This window comes from Parus major, chromosome 23 (assembly GCF_001522545.3).
Source record: "Parus major isolate Abel chromosome 23, Parus_major1.1, whole genome shotgun sequence".
NCBI classification, from domain to species: domain Eukaryota; kingdom Metazoa; phylum Chordata; class Aves; order Passeriformes; family Paridae; genus Parus; species Parus major.
In genome coordinates this window covers 2565178-2581755 of record NC_031791.1, presented here as the reverse complement: position 1 = coordinate 2581755, position 16578 = coordinate 2565178, and the positions used below count along the sequence as shown (strand labels likewise).

General features: G+C 47.8%; 1 protein-coding gene across 1 annotated transcript in view; it reads left to right on the top strand.

Annotated features, from left to right (window-relative positions):
- CSMD2 (CUB and Sushi multiple domains 2) overlaps positions 1 to 16578 on the top strand; it is a 258061-nt gene that overhangs the window by 57634 nt on the left and 183849 nt on the right. Inside the window, exon 5 of the mRNA XM_033519645.1 lies at positions 6586 to 6793. Within this exon, the coding sequence (XP_033375536.1) occupies positions 6586 to 6793 (208 nt within the window). The remainder of the gene's footprint in view (positions 1 to 6585; positions 6794 to 16578) is intronic.

Here is a 16578-nt window from a genome sequence, read left to right as displayed (position 1 = left end):
TAAAAACCAACCCTTAAAACCAACCCCTAAAACCAGTACTTAAAAACCAACCCTTAAAATCAGCCCTTAAAAACCGACCCTTAAAACCAAACCTTAAAAACCAGGCCTTAAAAACCGACCCTTAAGAACTGACCCTTAAAAAACCAGCCCTAAAGGGGGAAAGTGAAGGTGGTGTGCCTGATGGTTTTGGGTTGTGGTTAATCTGTTTTAATGGGGGTTTAGGGGGATAATGGGAAGGTTGTGAAGGGCTTGGAGTGTTGGCAATGTGGCCCAGCTGCTTCAGCTGCAGTTTCTTGGTCTAAAGTGGGGAAAACCCCAATTTTACAAGTGACAGGGCAAGGGGAGATGGCTTTAAATGGAAAGAGAGTAGGTTTAGATGAAATCTAGGAGGAAATTCCTCCCTCTGAAGGTGGTGAGGTGTTGGGATTGATTTCCTGGAGAAGCTGTGGTGGCCCCTGGATCCTGGACGTGTCCAAGGCCAGGTTGGAGCAACCTGGGATAGTGGGAGGTGTCCCTGCCCATGGAATGGGGTGAAATGAGATGATCCTTAAGCTCCTTCCCAACCCAAACCAATCATGATTCCATGATTATCCAAAAGGTCAAGCACCTACCAAAAACTGCAGATTTTCCAGCTCAGACACTGGGAATGGGACTTTTCAGCTTTCCAGCAGCAGATTCCCTCTCCTGTGGCACATCCCAGGGTGATTGTCCCTCTGTGGTTTCCTGGCTCGGGGATGCTGTAGGGGACTGAAAACAAAAACCAACTTCTTGCCACTTTAGGGGCAGGGAAACTTCAAATTCCTTTATCAGTCCAGAGAGTGCCTTGCTAATTGTGCTCCCATGGGGGCTGAAGAGTCTGTAAATACACAAATGTCTGTGTTGTTCTACCAGAAACATTTGCTGCTGCTCTTGAAGTCTTTTCCCCTCGATTTCTTGTGTACTTCAGCAGAGCATCTCCTATTGATTCTTTTCATTGACTCTGCCTGTGCAATCAATCAGCCCCTCAAAGCTGGGCCGTGGAGCTGGAGTTTAAAGTGAGCAAATTCTGTTTGCTTGGGATGTTTTTAATGCTCCCTTGGATCAGTTACACGGTGCAGAGATGTGTTGTGCCTCCCAGTGGGGATTTTTTTTGGGCACTTCCCTGCTGGTTTGGGGCCAGGAGCATTTAGGGAGTGTGAGGAGGTGCTCAGTGACTTGAGAGAGGGCTGCTTATCCCTGGTGGTTTTTTATTATCAGTTATGATACTTTTCTCTGCTTGTCCTTCAAATTAGGACAGTCTTTGTCACTTTTATAATACTTTCTTTATTTTTTAATTCCCTTTTTTGATTTTCACTGGAGGTGAAAATACTCCAAGAATCAAGGGATGAAGGATCATTGATTCCAGCTTCTGGCCCTGCACAGACCACCCCAAAATCCAACCTTGAGAGCGGTGTCCACGCTCTCCTGGAGCTCTGGCAGCCTTGGGAAAGTTCCCATTCCCTCTGTGGGAAGAACCTGTCCCTAAATCCATCCTAATATTCCATCAGGAGGGTCTGCAGCCCCTCTGAGCTCTGCCCTTGATCTCCCCCTCTCCAGCTGAACACCCCTAAGTGCCCTCAGCTGCCCCTCCTGCCCCTTCACCATTCCTGCCCCTCCTCTGGACACTCTAAAGCTGAAATTCCCTGAAATTCCATTTTGAGAATGAGCAAAGCAGCACCTTGTTGGGAGAAAAGGGAGTTCCCTGCTTGGATGGAGCAGCTCCCTCTGCCAGCATTTCCCAGAGTCTTCTCCTTGGCCAGCTCCGTTCAGCATTTGTGGAGGAAACCCTGGGGAGGAAGGGAGGGATTAATCCTAACCCCAGCTGAGGGTTGGCATCATTTCCATTCCTGAGATCCCCTCTCCAGCTGGAGGAAAAGCCCAGTTTTGCATTTCCATCCTGAACTGCCAAACTCATGTTGGATTTCAGGGCTGCCCTTCCAGTCTGGAGTCCAGCACTGGGGCTGGTGGCACCTGGGCAGCCCCAGGATGGAGGAAAATCCAGGGAATGGTTCCAAGGGCAGCACAAAATGTGCTTTTCAGCTGCTCTGGTGGAGCTGTGCCTGCTGCTTCCTGAGGCAGCCACTTTTCTGATGGATTTGGTCCTGATTCCTGATCCTTCAAGACTTTGCCTCACAAGTTGCACTTGAAATGTTTTTTTTCCAGGAGAAATGTTCTCCTGGAACATTTAAATCCTGTTCCAGGAAAGCAACCCCTCAAAGCCAGGCTGCAGAGGGTGGGTTTGAAGACATCTCTGGGCTCCCAGGAGTGTCCCAGTTGTGCTTGGCTGATAAACTGGGGACACAGATTTCTCTTGGAGCAAAAGGCAAAAGGATTTGCTTCCTATCAAAAAGGTTTTCCCTTTTTTTCTGCAGGGAAAAGGATGATTCCAAAGCTCTTGCCTGAAGGAGAATAAATATATTTAATAAATTTAACTTGCCCTGAAAGCAAAGAGATCTTTGTGGCCTGTGTAGATTGTAATTCTCTTAAAATTCCCTTATTGGTGGTGGCTATTGGGAAGTTTATTAAATGGATTTGTAGGTGTTATTTCATTTTCTAATGGAAGTTGGGGATGGGATCCTGATAAATTGGGAAGAAAAGTGCTCTCAGGGTGTGTAGGTTAAAACTGGGGAGCTTTCTTGGGAATAGACCTGTCCCAAGTCACTTGAAAGGAGAATGTTTGGGGACTCTGCCCTTCCCTCTCCTCTCCCCTTCTCTCCAGGATAGCGGAGAGGTGGTGGAGGATTCTACTCCTGATTCTTCCTTCTGCTTTTTCTTTCCTGCTTTTCCCTTGCTTTGTGACATTTTGTACTGGCAGCTTTGCCTCTGCTCTGGTCTTGATGCGTTGAAAGAATCAAAGAGAAATTCGTGGTGGGAAAGAGGAGGAATCCAGGAGAGGATTTGCTGGGATGGGAGAGTGTTGGAATGCTGGGCTCACCTTCATCATTCCTCCTCCATGGGAATTGGCTGCACTCCTTTTACCCAACTCAGGGTAATTCTTTGGAATCACAAACTTTGGAATTACAAAGTTTTCTTGTAAAGGACGAGCACAAACCCAGGGGGAAAGGAAAGGAGCAGGGAATTCCAGCGGGATCAGGAGTGGCTCAGTGAGATGTGTGGGCAGATTTATACCTCAGCTGCAGTTTGGGAAGCACAGCTGGATCAGAATTGATCCTCTCAGCACAGATCCATCAGTTCAGGCTGCGTGTGCTGGGTTCTGTCCCTGCTGGCCTGGCACCAGGGCTGGAAATGCTGGGATCTCCCCAAGGATGCCACCTTGGCTGCTGTGGAGGAGAACAGCACCTGGGGCAGGAGGTGTGGAATTTGGGAATTTGCCACCAGAACTGGAAGTCCTGACTGGCTGTGAAGCCTGGGCTAGGCTGAGGTTTATCCCATCCCTGGAAAAATCCCATCCATGCAGAAATCCCTGGAATGTTCTCCCAGTGTGTTTCACACATTTCCTGCCCAATCTGCTCTCAGGAGTGAAACGAGGCCAAGTTCTGAGCCTAAACAGGGCTTAGGCTGAGCCCCACAGGTCCAGCTGTATTTTTATCCTGGTGGCTGGAATGCTGGAGGCAGAATTCCCAGCAGCTGCCTCCTGTTCTGCCCTCATCTGTGCCAGTGAGCCTGCAGCAAAGCAAAGCCCTGGGAGCACTGGAAAACGATCCCAAAACATCCCAAGCTGTTGGGAAAACACTTCCATGCACACAGAGAGAAGCCTTTGCCCAGAGTTTTTGCTGAATTGAAACAGAACTGGTGGGTTTATGGTTCTGGTGGGTGGTGGAGTAAAAACTCAGCAAAGCCAGAGGAAAAGTTGGGAACATTTGTGGAGCTCCATTTTGGGCATATCAAATCTGCATAATCTCATTAAAAGAGATTAAAAAAATAAAAAAGCTCTGTCTTACTGTAACTCCAGCAGCTGCTGAGGCTGTGCCGTGCCCAGAATAATTGGAGGCTGCTCAGGAAGATTTTGGAAGATTGTAGGATATGTTGAAGCAATAACAGCCTCTACACACCGAGGGAGTGTGTGTTTGGAGGTGGATGGGAAGGGAATACCTTTTGCAATGAAAAAATTGTCAAGGAATTTAAATTAAGAACTCCCCTCTTAATAATAGATATAATAAAAAAACCAAACCACCTTGCCTTTGGCTGGGTCCTGGGTTCCTGTGAATTTGCATTAAAGCAGAGGAGTCCCTTGTTGAAGAATTCTAGTGTGGCACTGAATGAAAATTCTTCAGCCTGTTCTCCAGCCCCTCCTGCTCCTTCCAGTCCAGGGGGGTGGTTTGGAGTTTTCTGTGGATCTGTGTATCCTGTGCAGGATCCATCCAAGTTCAAAGGATTTCTTTGGGCCTAAATGAGGGATCTTCCAGCCTAAATTTATTTGTGATTTGAACACAAATCCTCAGTGTCTAGAATTAATTCACTGATGGTGCAGCAAATAGGATCATGGAATGGTTTGGAATGGGAGGGAGTTTAAGGATCATCTCATCCCATGGGCAGGGACACCTTTCACTGCCCCAGGTGGCTCCAAGGACAGTCCAGCCTGGCCTGGGACACTGCCAGGGATGCAGGGGCAGCTTCTCTGGGAACAGGTCACTGTGCCAGGGAGCAGAGCACTGAGTCAGGATGTTGGTGGCCTTTTCCAGACCTCATTTGGGCTGCTGGAATGGACCAGGATTTTCCATGGCTGCCTTCTCAGTTGTATTCTTTGCTCTTGCCGTGAGCTCTGTGATTCCCAGCAAGTGCCACCCCTGGCTGGGCACAGAATGCCAGCATGGTGTGGGTTGGAAGGGACCTTAAAGATGTCTCCCTCCCACTATCCCAAGCTGCTCTAAACCCCATCCAGCCTGGCCTTGGACACTTCCAGGCCGGGGGGAAAGGTCTGATCTGTGCTGGGAGGTGCCAGCTCGGGCTGGAAGGGGGTGGCACGGTCCCAGCAGTGCCTGGTGGCCCTGGGAGCTGCTCAGTGGCATTGCCATCTCAGGAGAGAGGCTGGCACAGCCTGGCTGGGGCTTTACCTCTCAGCTTTCCTCAGTCAGAGATGCATCTCTGTCCTGGAGCTGCTGCTGGCACTGGGCACGGCCCTGCCCGGGGCCTGGGGGCTGAGGAGGCTTGTTACTGCTGAAGATGGACAGATCACACAGACACAGGTCGAGGTGTGGTGAAAAGAAGAGAAAGTTTATTTTTCCTCCCAGGATTTATAGGTTTCTAACCCCAGCCAGGGATGGGATGGTCAGGATAACACTTTCCCCCTGCACTGGCCATGAGAGATGCCCATCACAAGACGTGGAACAGAAAGAATGTACACATATCTATGTTTACAGTTACTGTCCTGGGAAAGTCTTTAGAAAACCATGGCAGCAAGCTCAGAAGCTGAGTTTTCAGGGCAACAGAGACTCCTCGTGGAGGGGTCCTGCCCAACACGTTCCAGCTGGGGAAACCTCAGTCTGGAAGGGCTGTTGGAAAGGATGGTTTGTGGTGGAAAGAAGTGTTTGTCATGTGAAGCCCCAGGCTCCTTGGCTGGAGTGTCTAGAACGCTGCCCCAGCTCACCTTGTGAAGTCACCAGGCTTTGCTCTGCCTCATTCCCAAGAAAAGCTGAGCTGCTGCTGCCTCCTGAGCAGGAATTTGTTCCTGTTTTCCTCCACCTCCCTGCCATTCCCTTCAGATCCTCCTCTTTGTATTGCTCTGACAGCTCCTGCTCAGGAAATGCAGGGGAGCACCTGTGGGAAGCAGGAGATGCAGCACAGGGCCAGGAGCTGTCAGTACAAGGGGTTAAGTTTCCCCACTCTAATTTTGGCAGCCACAACAGTTTCCTTAAAAACTCACAGACATGTGAGGCAGAGGGATGCTCCACTCCTTTTCCCATCAGGATTCTTTTAAATGTGGTGTTTTTATTGCCAAGGCCCATTGTCCCAGCCCTTGGGGATGTTTCTGTGGCTCAGGAAGGTGCTGGGATCTGAGCTGGGAACCTGCTGTGATGGGAGAGTGTTCACTGTCTCCTGGGATTTTCCTCCTCTTTGCTGGGCATGGATGGGAGGAAAATTCCAGGAGAAATCTCAGGGGATCCTAATCAGGAAAAAGGGACATCAGGAGGAATTTCCTCATGGAAAGTGTGGTGAGGAATTGGAAGGAGCTGCTTAGGGAGGTTTGGAGTCCCCATCCCTGGAGGTGGCACTCAGTGCTCTGGGGACAAGGTGAGGATCGAGGGTCCTGGAGGGCTTTTCCAACCTAAATGATCCTGGGATTAAGTGGTAGGACAGGAAATTCGGGCAAGAACAAGTGAGGAAATGTGTTTGACAGGGAGATGTGCTGGGAACAGGCTCCTCAGGAGAGCTGGGAGCAGCTCTGGCACTGGGGGTGTTTAAAATCAAGCCGAGAGCTTGGTGGGAAACGAGCCAACACTTGCCAGGAATCAACCCCTGGCTGATCCTGATGGATTTTGCATCCCTCCACATCTCCATCCTTCAGCATGGGCAGTGAACCCCCCTGAGCAAAGCAGGGGGCTTTGGCTCTGACTTTGGGCTGGATCTTTGGGCAGTTCGAGGCTCACCCCTTGCGTTGTGTTACAGCCGACGACGCCTGCGGAGGGACCCTGCGGGGCCAGAGCGGGATCATCTCCAGCCCTCACTTCCCCCTGGAGTATGGCAACAATGCAGACTGCACCTGGACCATCCTGGCCGAGCCTGGGGACACCATTGCTCTGGTGTTCATGGACTTCCAGCTGGAGGATGGATACGATGTCCTGGAAGTCGCTGGCACAGAGGGATCCTCGCTCTGGTAGGTTCCTGCTGGTGTAAATTCCTTGTAGGACACTTGGGGTGGTGCTTGTGTGGGCAGAGCCAAACTTCACAGGGTGGTCAGAGAGAGCAGTTGGTGCCTGGAGGAGAGGAAATTCCCAGTTGTTCCCAGTGGCTTCCTTCTGAAACTTGGCATTTGCTTGGCGAACGCCGCAGTGAGCACTGGCTGCTGTGAATTCTGGTGTCTGCAATCAGAGTCCATGGTGTGGCTGGGTGGAAGAAGAGTAATAAAAAACCACAAATAAAATCACCCAACCTCTGAGAACCCCTCAAACCCTGCCACACTCAAGCCTTGCTTTTGCTCAGTGTTCTGGTTATTGATAAACCCATTGCTGTTGATGAACTTCTGGAAATGTTTCACCAGATCTGCTTGGCCCTGGGACAGGAGACAGAATTCCAACCCCCTTCTCATCCCAGGGGCTGCCTGGAAAATGCTCTCAGAAATATTGCTTCGATTTGGGATAAAGGCCAGTATTTCCAGTATTCAGGAGCTACCCCTGTGCTCTGAAGGCAGGAGAAATAAGGAACCACAGAGGGAATTTGATGTGTTCCTGATGTTGGTTTTATAGCAAGAGACATGGGGACTGCACTCAGCAAATGGTTAAAAGTCCTGACTGGCAGCAAGTGGAAGGTCCTGGAAGTTGGATTTAAACCCAGCATCCCTCTGGAAGGGAAGAATGAAGCATTTGAAATGATCAGGTGCTGCCTGGGATTATCAGCAGCCAGTTAAATTGTGATTATTTGTGAGGATCCTGTTGCAAATCCCATTTATTTGAGTGATTTATCTTGGCTGGCAGTTCTGAGGGAACAGGATTGGAGTGTTTTGGGTGTATTGATGGGAGGGAAGTTGCCATTTACCACGTTCCAATTGTTTACTATTCCCAGGCCCCCCTGGAAAATTAGATGTTGCTGCTTGATGAAAAAAAAAGCCTGGGCTGGTTTTATTAGAATGCATTAATATTTTAGGGCACTGTTGGTGTGTAGGCACTCAGCTGTGCTGGCTGGGAAGATGGATGGAGCTGGTTAAGAAACATTATTCAGCCTGGAGGTGTGTGGAGCCAAGAGCTGTGTCTTGTCATGTCAAAAATAAAACAAAGCCTGGCAGAGGGAACCTGATAGAAAATAAAATAAAATAAAATAAAATAAAATAAAATAAAATAAAATAAAATAAAATAAAATAAAATAAAATAAAATAAAATAAAATAAAATNTAAAATAAAATAAAATAAAATAAAATAAAATAAAATAAAATAAAATAAAATAAAATAAAATAAAATAAAATAAAATAAAATAAAATAAAATATATAAAATAAAATATAAAACAAAATATAAAATAAAACAAAATATTAAATATTAAATAAAAGAAAAAATATATAAAATAAAATAAAAAATATAAAATAAAATATAAAATAAAATAATATAAAAAATAAAATAAAATAAAATAAAATAAAATAAAATAAAATAAAATAAAATCTCGTAAATACAGCTGGGAAACAACTTTAAAAATGCCAGTTGTGGGGAATTTAAGCCTGGCTTTGAGCTGAGCCTGCACACACAGTCTTTAAAACTGAGATGAAAGCCTGGTTTAAGTTTTACAGGTGTCACTTTGGGGTGTGTTGGAGGGAAAAATGATGGATTTACATCCCTGCTCCCCCTCCAGGGTCCATGTGCTGCATCCCTGGTGCTGCCTTTCCCTGGATGAGCTCTGGGGTCCCCTGGCAGAAGCTGTTCCTGCTTTTTGAGGTGCATCCCTGAATTTCACATCCCTGATTTCCCCATCCACACGAGCCAGCCCCAGCCCATTCCAGGGGATCTCATTTCGCATTCCTGAAGGAAACTTTGCAGTCCCACAAGCAGAATTGCAAAGAAGTCTTGTTTGGAATTTCATCTCTCTGAGCTGGCCTGGTAATTAAATTCAGATGAGTCAGTTCTCAATAATTTTTGCCCGTAGGGGGAAAAAACCTGCTCCTATCTCATCTTTAACCATGATGATGTGATTCAGCAGGAAAAGAGAGCCCAAACCCCTTTTTCCCCCTTCTGCTTACAAAAAAAAAGGGTTTTAATTATTGGTAATAGGGCACAGAGACTTGCAGCCAATTCTCTTGAAGCCTCCTGCAGCTGAATATTCCAAATATTTCATTTTCTGAGCATTCGGAGTAGTTTTAGTCATGGCCAGGGCTGGGCACGAATAAACAAAATCCAGTTCCATCAGGAGGATAATTCCTGTGTGTTTCCAAGCTATGGAATGGCACCTAATGATGGTATTTATGAGCCCATTAACTCAGCACTTCAAGTAACCTTGACTTGACCTAATCTTAGAAAAACTTGCATTATTATTCACCCTCCTGGCTTTAAAAATTGATTTTTGGGGGTTTTTAGGGTGTTTTTTTGTGGTTTTTTTTTTTTAAATGAGCCAGCTTGCTTTAAGTGCCTTCACATTGATCCACAGCCTGGAAAATCCTGAGCTGGGTTTCCTTTGCTCCCCATCCTGTTGGATGCAAATCCTGCAGGAAGAATTCCAAGGGAAAGGGCTGTGCCAGGCAGAGCAGCAGCAGCGCAGGAGCTGTTTGAAACAGATTAATAAAATCACACATTTCCAGCTCTTTCAGCTGCTCCCACGGCTCTGCTGGGGAGCCTTGGGCCCAAATTGCCTTGACAGGTGAGAAATAAAATCCTGCTGAGCAGGGAGCAGGAGGGGGAAGGTGGGATGAGCCTGTGGGATTGGGCAAGGTGGGCTCTCCAGCCTGGGAGGTGAAATGGGAAGCACTGCCCTGTTCTCCTTTGGGCCATCCAGGTGTGATCCTGCCCTGTCCCCATGGTGTGGGATGCTCAAGTGGGAGCAAGAGGATCTTTGTGTTGCTCAGAAACTCAGTTTTTTGATCTTGTTGACATAATTTCTATGAACTTTCCCAGGACAGTGACTGTAAACACAGATATGTATTCATTCTTTCTGCTACACGTCCTTTGATGGACGTCTCACACGACCAGTGTGATTGGGAAGGTGCTAACCTGACTATCCAATCCCTGGCCATTGCCCAGAATCTGTAAATACTGAAGTTGGAAGAATAAAACCAGTTTTTCTCTGTCACAGGGGAGCTGTGTCTGTGTGAGTCATTGTGACATCTTTGAGGTCCCTTCCAACCCAGTCCACTCTGGGGATCTGGGATGCGCTGGCATCCTCACCCCCAGACTTTTTCTTGTCTTCCTGACTTGGGGTTCTCTTCCCTTCGCTTTGTCTCTGAAAGATCTGGCAGGATTCATGCAGTTCCTCCCTGTAAATCCCCCCGAGCAGCTTGAGTCATTCCTGATGGTGTGCTTTGTGCCAGGACCTGCTGGAGCTGGGAATTCCCGGTGCTGAGGCTATCGGGAATTGCTGCTGGTTGTCCCTGATTTGTGGCACCTGCTCAGAGCCTCACACCCCAAAACCTGTCAGACTGAACACCCAGAACAGCCCAAAATGTGTTTCTGACAGAGCCTGCCTGGGCTCTTCTGGAGCTCTGGGAGATGTTTCCGATTGTGAAATTTAAATGCAAAATTTACTTTTAGGATGGAGATGCTTGCTTTAATAATGAGGTCCAGATCTTTTGTATCCATGTTGTGTTTTGTGTGGGTGGGAGGGACTGGGATTTTTGTTGGGAATTGTGCTGCTGTTGCTGCTTTATCCTGGTGTCGTGGGCTTTAGAGCACAGAATGCTCCGAGTCGTTCTGGATTTATTTTAGGAAAGTTGAATCAGCTGTCACATTGCCCCGAGTGCCTCCCACTCTTTGAGCCTTCCCTTGTCATTCCCCCTGGGAACCAGTTTCTGCTCCTCAGTTTTTTATTGATAATCCCATGCTGAGGGAATGCAGTGGGAGAAGCAGGGCTGCAAGTGAGGAACGGCCCAATCCAGGGAGTTTATTCCTGTCTGAGTTCAGTTCCTCCCCCTCAGTGCCTCATCTTCATTTTGCCTCTCCAGCCTGGGTGCTGCATTTTCCTCCCTGGCACAAAAGCTTTCCTTCTCTGTTTTTTCACTTAATTTGTGTAGATTTCCTTTTGGCTTCGTCCCGTGATTTCCTGGGAAAGGAACCTGTCCCAACACATTGCATGTGAATTATTGCTCACACTTCTGGCACAGCTGTGCCACATGTGAAGGCACCTCACTGTGCTCCAGATGTTGGGCAGTGGGTGAAAACAAAAGTACCCATGCACCAGGTGAGCCTGAGAGAACCAAGAGCCCTGGAATTCCAGGTTTCTCTGCTTGATTTTATGGTTTTTTTTCTGGAGCTCAGCCCAGGGGGCCCTTTGGGGCCATCAGCCCTTGATGGAGCAGGAAGTTTCTGAAGTTCTCTCTTTGTTTCTCTTCCTGAGACCCTCCAGAGCCATCAGCCCTTTCTGGAAGAGCATTTCTAAAATTCTCTCTCATTCCTATGTTCCTGAGACCCCTTGGGGCCACCAGCCCTTTCTGGAGCAGCATTCCTGGAGTTCTGTCATTCCCATGTTCTCTGGTTTCCCTGTTCCTGCAGAGAGCAGAGTTCAGGGGAGGTTTTTGAAGGAGCCATCAGTGTTACAGCAGCTCCTCAAACGTTCCTTTTCCTCTCACTATGTTCAGCTGATCCTTCCCTCTCTTCCTCCTGAATCTGTCTCCTAAGTGGTTCCCAAAGGTCGCTGAAGCTCTGGGATGCTCTGGGATTCCTCTGGATGCCTCTCATTCCATCCTCTGGCCAGCCCTGCTCTCTCCACACGCCTTGTGCTCAGGTTCTGGAGGTCAGAGCTTTACATGGCACTGATGTTGGGTGGTGAAAAACTCCTCAGTGTGGGCTCCTAATGAACCAACCCATTTTCTTTATATCAAAGCAGCTTCTGATCCTGCCGTGGTGGCCTCGGAGCTTACAGCTCCCACTTTTCATCTCGGAGCTGCCTGTGAAGTCCATGGAAGGGCTCTGCCTCCAGAGCTAGGATTTTGTGGTTTGGGATGTGTTCCTGCTGCTGCTTCCTGTGCAGCTTTCTGGGATGGCTCTTCAGGGTCCTGCAGGCTTTTCCTGGCATCCCAACGTGGGTGGGAGCCGAGGATGGTCCCACTCTGCCCCCCGAGCCTCTCCAGCAGCTGCTGTTCCTCCCAGGGATTCTGAAAAGCAGATTGCTCCCCAGTGATTCTCATCTCACACTTGCCACTCTCCAGCAGAGTTTCTCCAGGCTGTAATTGCTTTTATTTGCAAGTTGACAAGAATTATCCTGCCCTGGGCATGCACGAGGCTGGAGCTGGGAAGGTTTTTGTGCGTCTTGAACTCCTTTCATCATCACTTAAAACCCAGAAAAATGGGAAAGTTTCCTTTCCCTGTGCAATGATTGGAGCTTCCTTACTGCAAGAACTCCTGGCTTTATTTGTAATGTTCAGATGTTTTTCTTCCATAGGAAGTGTTTTCCAAAAGACTGGGAAACATGGATGAGGTGGCTTTTGAAATCCTTATTTCAATGTCAGTTACATCCTCTTTGGAATCTGCAAAATCAAGTTCCTTATTTAATCCCGTCATTTTTCTTCCCAAGTGTTTATGTGCTTTTAATTGGAAACGAATTCCACAAAGGCTTCAAAGTCCAGAAACTTTGCTTTAGTGGGAAATGGTCTTCCTGCAAAATCCCCTTTTCTCTTGGAAGGTGCATTCCCTGCCGAGAACATTCTGGAGAAGCTGGAACCAGAGCAGTTCCAATTCCTGGCAGCAGTGGTGGGAACCTTCCAGCCTTTGGAATTCCTGATCTCCAGAGTTGATTTGAACATGGATTTCCTCTGTGAAGAGCAGGAATTTGTAGGTCAGGAATTTGTTTCTCCCTGTTTTCTGGGAGGCAGAGCTAATGATTTCCCAAGGGAATTCCAACCAGACCTGAGGATCCTCGGTGATGTTGGGAAGTTCAGGGATTGGGAATGCTTTGGACAGAGAGGTTCGTGCTCCCACATCATCACAGAGCTCCTGGCACTGCAGAAATAACTGGGAATGCTGGAAGAAAGGTGAGATATGGAGGAGTTCCATGGTCTGTGGGTATTCAGGAAGGAAGGTTTCAGCTCCTTCCTGAGGTCATGGCTGAGTGTGGAACAGCAGAACCCACTTTCCCCTGCTCCTGCCTGCCATTCCTTCTCCTGGGAAACATCTTCTTCCCAAATCCTGCCCTGGGACATGGCAGGGGAGAGAAACTCCTGTGACAACGGCCCCATGACCTCTCCCCTTCACCAATCAAACAGGATCAGATCCCATTCCCACTCTCCCCCCAGTCTCATTTTTCCATGCATTAACATGATGAATTCCATTTGCTGCATAGTGGAAAGCTTTTAATGACTATTCAGACTGGGAAGGAGATGCTTTTAGGCTGAAAATGACCTGGTAATGGTTCAATTGTCTTTTTTATCCCAATTTGTCCCTTCTTTGTTGTTTGGTCACCTCAAGGGCAAAGATCCCAAAGGAAAGCACACTGGTGTCTGCTCCTGAATCCCAAGCCTGTGATAGTGGAGGGAAAAAAATCCCTGCAGGTCATTACTTCTTAATTTCTTTCTGTGTTTGTGCTGCAAACACACGTTGGAAGAGTGAAAAAAAAAGAGGTTTTTGCAAGAAGCCTTAATAGCTGTAATCTAAAAAGAGGATTTTTTTGAGGCTGAGACTGAGTGTGACACGCCTGGCTGGAAGCTGAGAAAAATATTGGAACCTTCTTCAGGATGTGACCCAAAATATAGACTGTAAAGCAGTGAATAATACCCAGATTTGGCAGGAGAAGGAGGCTTTAAGTAAGTGCAGACGATGTTTTGGGTTGTAAAAAATGGGATATTTGGGATTCTCTTTACAACACTGTCATAGCTGAACACTGATTTCTCCCAGCTAAAGCAAGGATTTGGACAAACGTTGGTGGGAAAGATCAGTGCCTTCACTCCGAGGTGTTCCAGGAGCTGTCTGTGCCTTCCCAGCACGTTGTTTCATGTTCAGACACCAATTCCTGTCATTTCTGGGACCTGTGCAGGGAGGTCTCCCTTTGCACAGGGATCCAGGGAGCTGCGTTTTGGTGTCAGGATGTGTCTGCTGGAGCTGATAACACTCGTGTTCTGCACCCTCCCTTATCTGCAGCTTCAAAGGGAGCAGTGCAGACACCTCGGCTGCTTTCAAAGGCCTCTCCCTGCTGGGCTTTCTCCAGGCCCCACTCAGGGATGTTTTTCTGCTATTTACAAGTTGTTTCAAGGATGGAATCACTTTGTTTTCAGATGTCAGCTGCCTCACAAAATCTGGTTTAAATGCTCTTTGCCTGCTGGCTTTTCCCTGGCTGGGTTTGCTGCTGCTGCTCCTGGATCCCAGCATGTGCCCCTTCCCTGGGCTCACTTTCCATCACTCCCTGGAGCTGGGAATCACCACTGATGGATCCATTCCATGCTGAATTCATCCCTCTGCCGTTAAAATTACTTTTTGAAGGATGTCTGAGCATCAGGAGAGGAAAACATCAGCCTTCAAAGAGTAGAGAAACACTAGAGTGCATTGGTTCAGTTCCTTTTCAGAGGGCAGAGGAAACAAAGTGTGGCCACAGCATGGAAAAACCCTTGAAGTTAGGAATTTGAATTGTGTTTTCAGAGCTGGTATTTGTTAATCTTGATGTGTTTTCAGAGCTGGGTTGTTGTATCTGTTAATCCTGTTGTGTTTTCAGAGCTGGGCTTTGCATCTGTTACTCCTGTGGTGTTTTCTCAGTACTCTGTTGTATTTGTTCATCTTGACATCTCCATAAGTATCAGGGACCTCTGTGTTTTGACACATCTGGAGTACAACCCCATATCTGTCTATTTAAAATTAAGCCAAACTTCTCAATTTCCCAGCTCTAGTCCAGGCTTGGGGGCCTCTTGTCCTCAAGTCCCATCCCTGCAGTTACTGTGGCAAAAATTGACCCCTGTTCCTGTTGTTTGCTTTGCTGCTGCTGCTTAAAAAGCTAAAGGTGCCCTGGCAGGGATCAGTGGGATGAGGAGGAAAGTGCAGAGTCAGTTTTCTGTTCTGGATCCCTGAGCTGTTCACCTGGGAGCTGTTGGATTCCTGAAGGGAGAGGGAATTGCTTTCCTTATCAGCAGTTTGGGATTGATCACTGCAGCCTCACCTGAGCAGGGTCAGATCTGAGGGGTGAGACCCCAACTGAGCATCCTCAGGACAGGGGAAGGTTTTCCTTTCCAGGGCTTGATGTTTCCTTAAGGAATTAGTCCAAAACCTGGCTCTGGGGATGGGCTGTTAGGCAGGAACGGGAGGGATTCCTGTGATAATCATGAATTCCACAGGCTTCCAGATCCAGAGTTCTCCTGCCTGCCCCTGGAGCTTGGCACGGGGACATTTTTGTGGCTCAGACTGAAACCTGGTCCCATCAGTTGTTAAAAGCAGGCACATCAGTGAGTGTCTGAGCTCAGATGAGGCTGCCCAAAGCCCAGATGGAGGCAGATCCTGGGGCTGGATCCAGGGAATTGCTGAGCTTTGCTCCTTGGCACAGTTTCTGTCCTGGCGGGTCAGGATCTCTTCAGCTCCTGCTGGGCTTGGCTGTAACAGTTTTGGCAGTGTCACAGCGGGGTTGGGTTGATTTTTTGCCTCCCAGGGATTGTTCTGGTGGCTGGGTTTGGAGTGGGGATCAGGAAGATGCCCAGAGCATCAGTAAATATTGGAGGATTAGGAATAAACAAAATGCTGTTGACAGTTCATGTCTGAGGATTGCTTTACTGCCTGGAATTCCCACAGAATCATAGAGAGGTTTGGGTTGGAAGAGACCTTAAATCCCATCCCATTCCACCCCCTTGCCATGGGCAGGGACAGCTTCCACTATCCCAGGGTGTTCCACGCCCCATCCAACCCAGCCTGGGACACTTCAAAGGCTGGAATATCCACAGTTTATCTGGAAAATCCAATAAATGGTTATAAAAGCTTAAAACTCAATCAGGCCTTTCTACACTTTTAAAATAGTCTTATTCCTTTGATAATTCCCAGTTGGAGCACAGGGGGAATACCCATCTCTTCCTGCTCTCCTTTATTCCTTTGCCTTTCTCCCAGTCTTTCTAAATTAATTTTATAATCATCCTTTAAATGATGGAGCAGGTCAAATTAGCTCTTTTAGCCAGAATTACCTGCATTAAAGATCTCCCTTAAAAAAGAAAGGCATAAAGGTAATTAATAGCTTCAATTATTATAATGTGGCTTAGCTTGTGCTTTTCTCTTCGAAAAACTTGGTTTTGATAAGTCAGCTGTTCTTAAAAGGGGAAAAAAAATAACAGAAGTGCTTCAGGCTGGAAGTTGGCATGAAGGAATTTGGAAATCAGGTTGTTCCCTGTGTAATGTCAGAGAATAAATTACCCCATTGATCCTGGAGCAGTGCCCTGTGCTCCAAACAGCCTGGTGGGAAGGGGGGTGTTCAGAGAGAAGGTTCGGGGTTTTTTGCCCAATCACAGATGCTTTGTGTGAGTTTAAAAACCAAAGGATATTTGTTCAAAGCCACACTGGAATTTCTGGCGCCTGGAAGTGAATCAAAGGCAAGGGGAAACGAAAGGGAAATCTTGAAAGAGGTTTCAAAGCTTCTCTGTGATGGATGAGGGGGAGGCAGGAGATGGCAAAGCTGACTGGGGAGAGTGAGGCAGGGCTGGGCTGGTGGAACAGGGAACGGGGCCAGGAGCTGCTCCCAGCTCCCCCCAGCCCTGGAACTCCCAGGCCTGCCCCAGGGAGGGTTCCCAGGCTGGGACTGGGGGTGCTCAGGGGTCTCTGCTGGTCCTTTGGATTTCCTGCTGCTGCTGCTGGGCAGGTG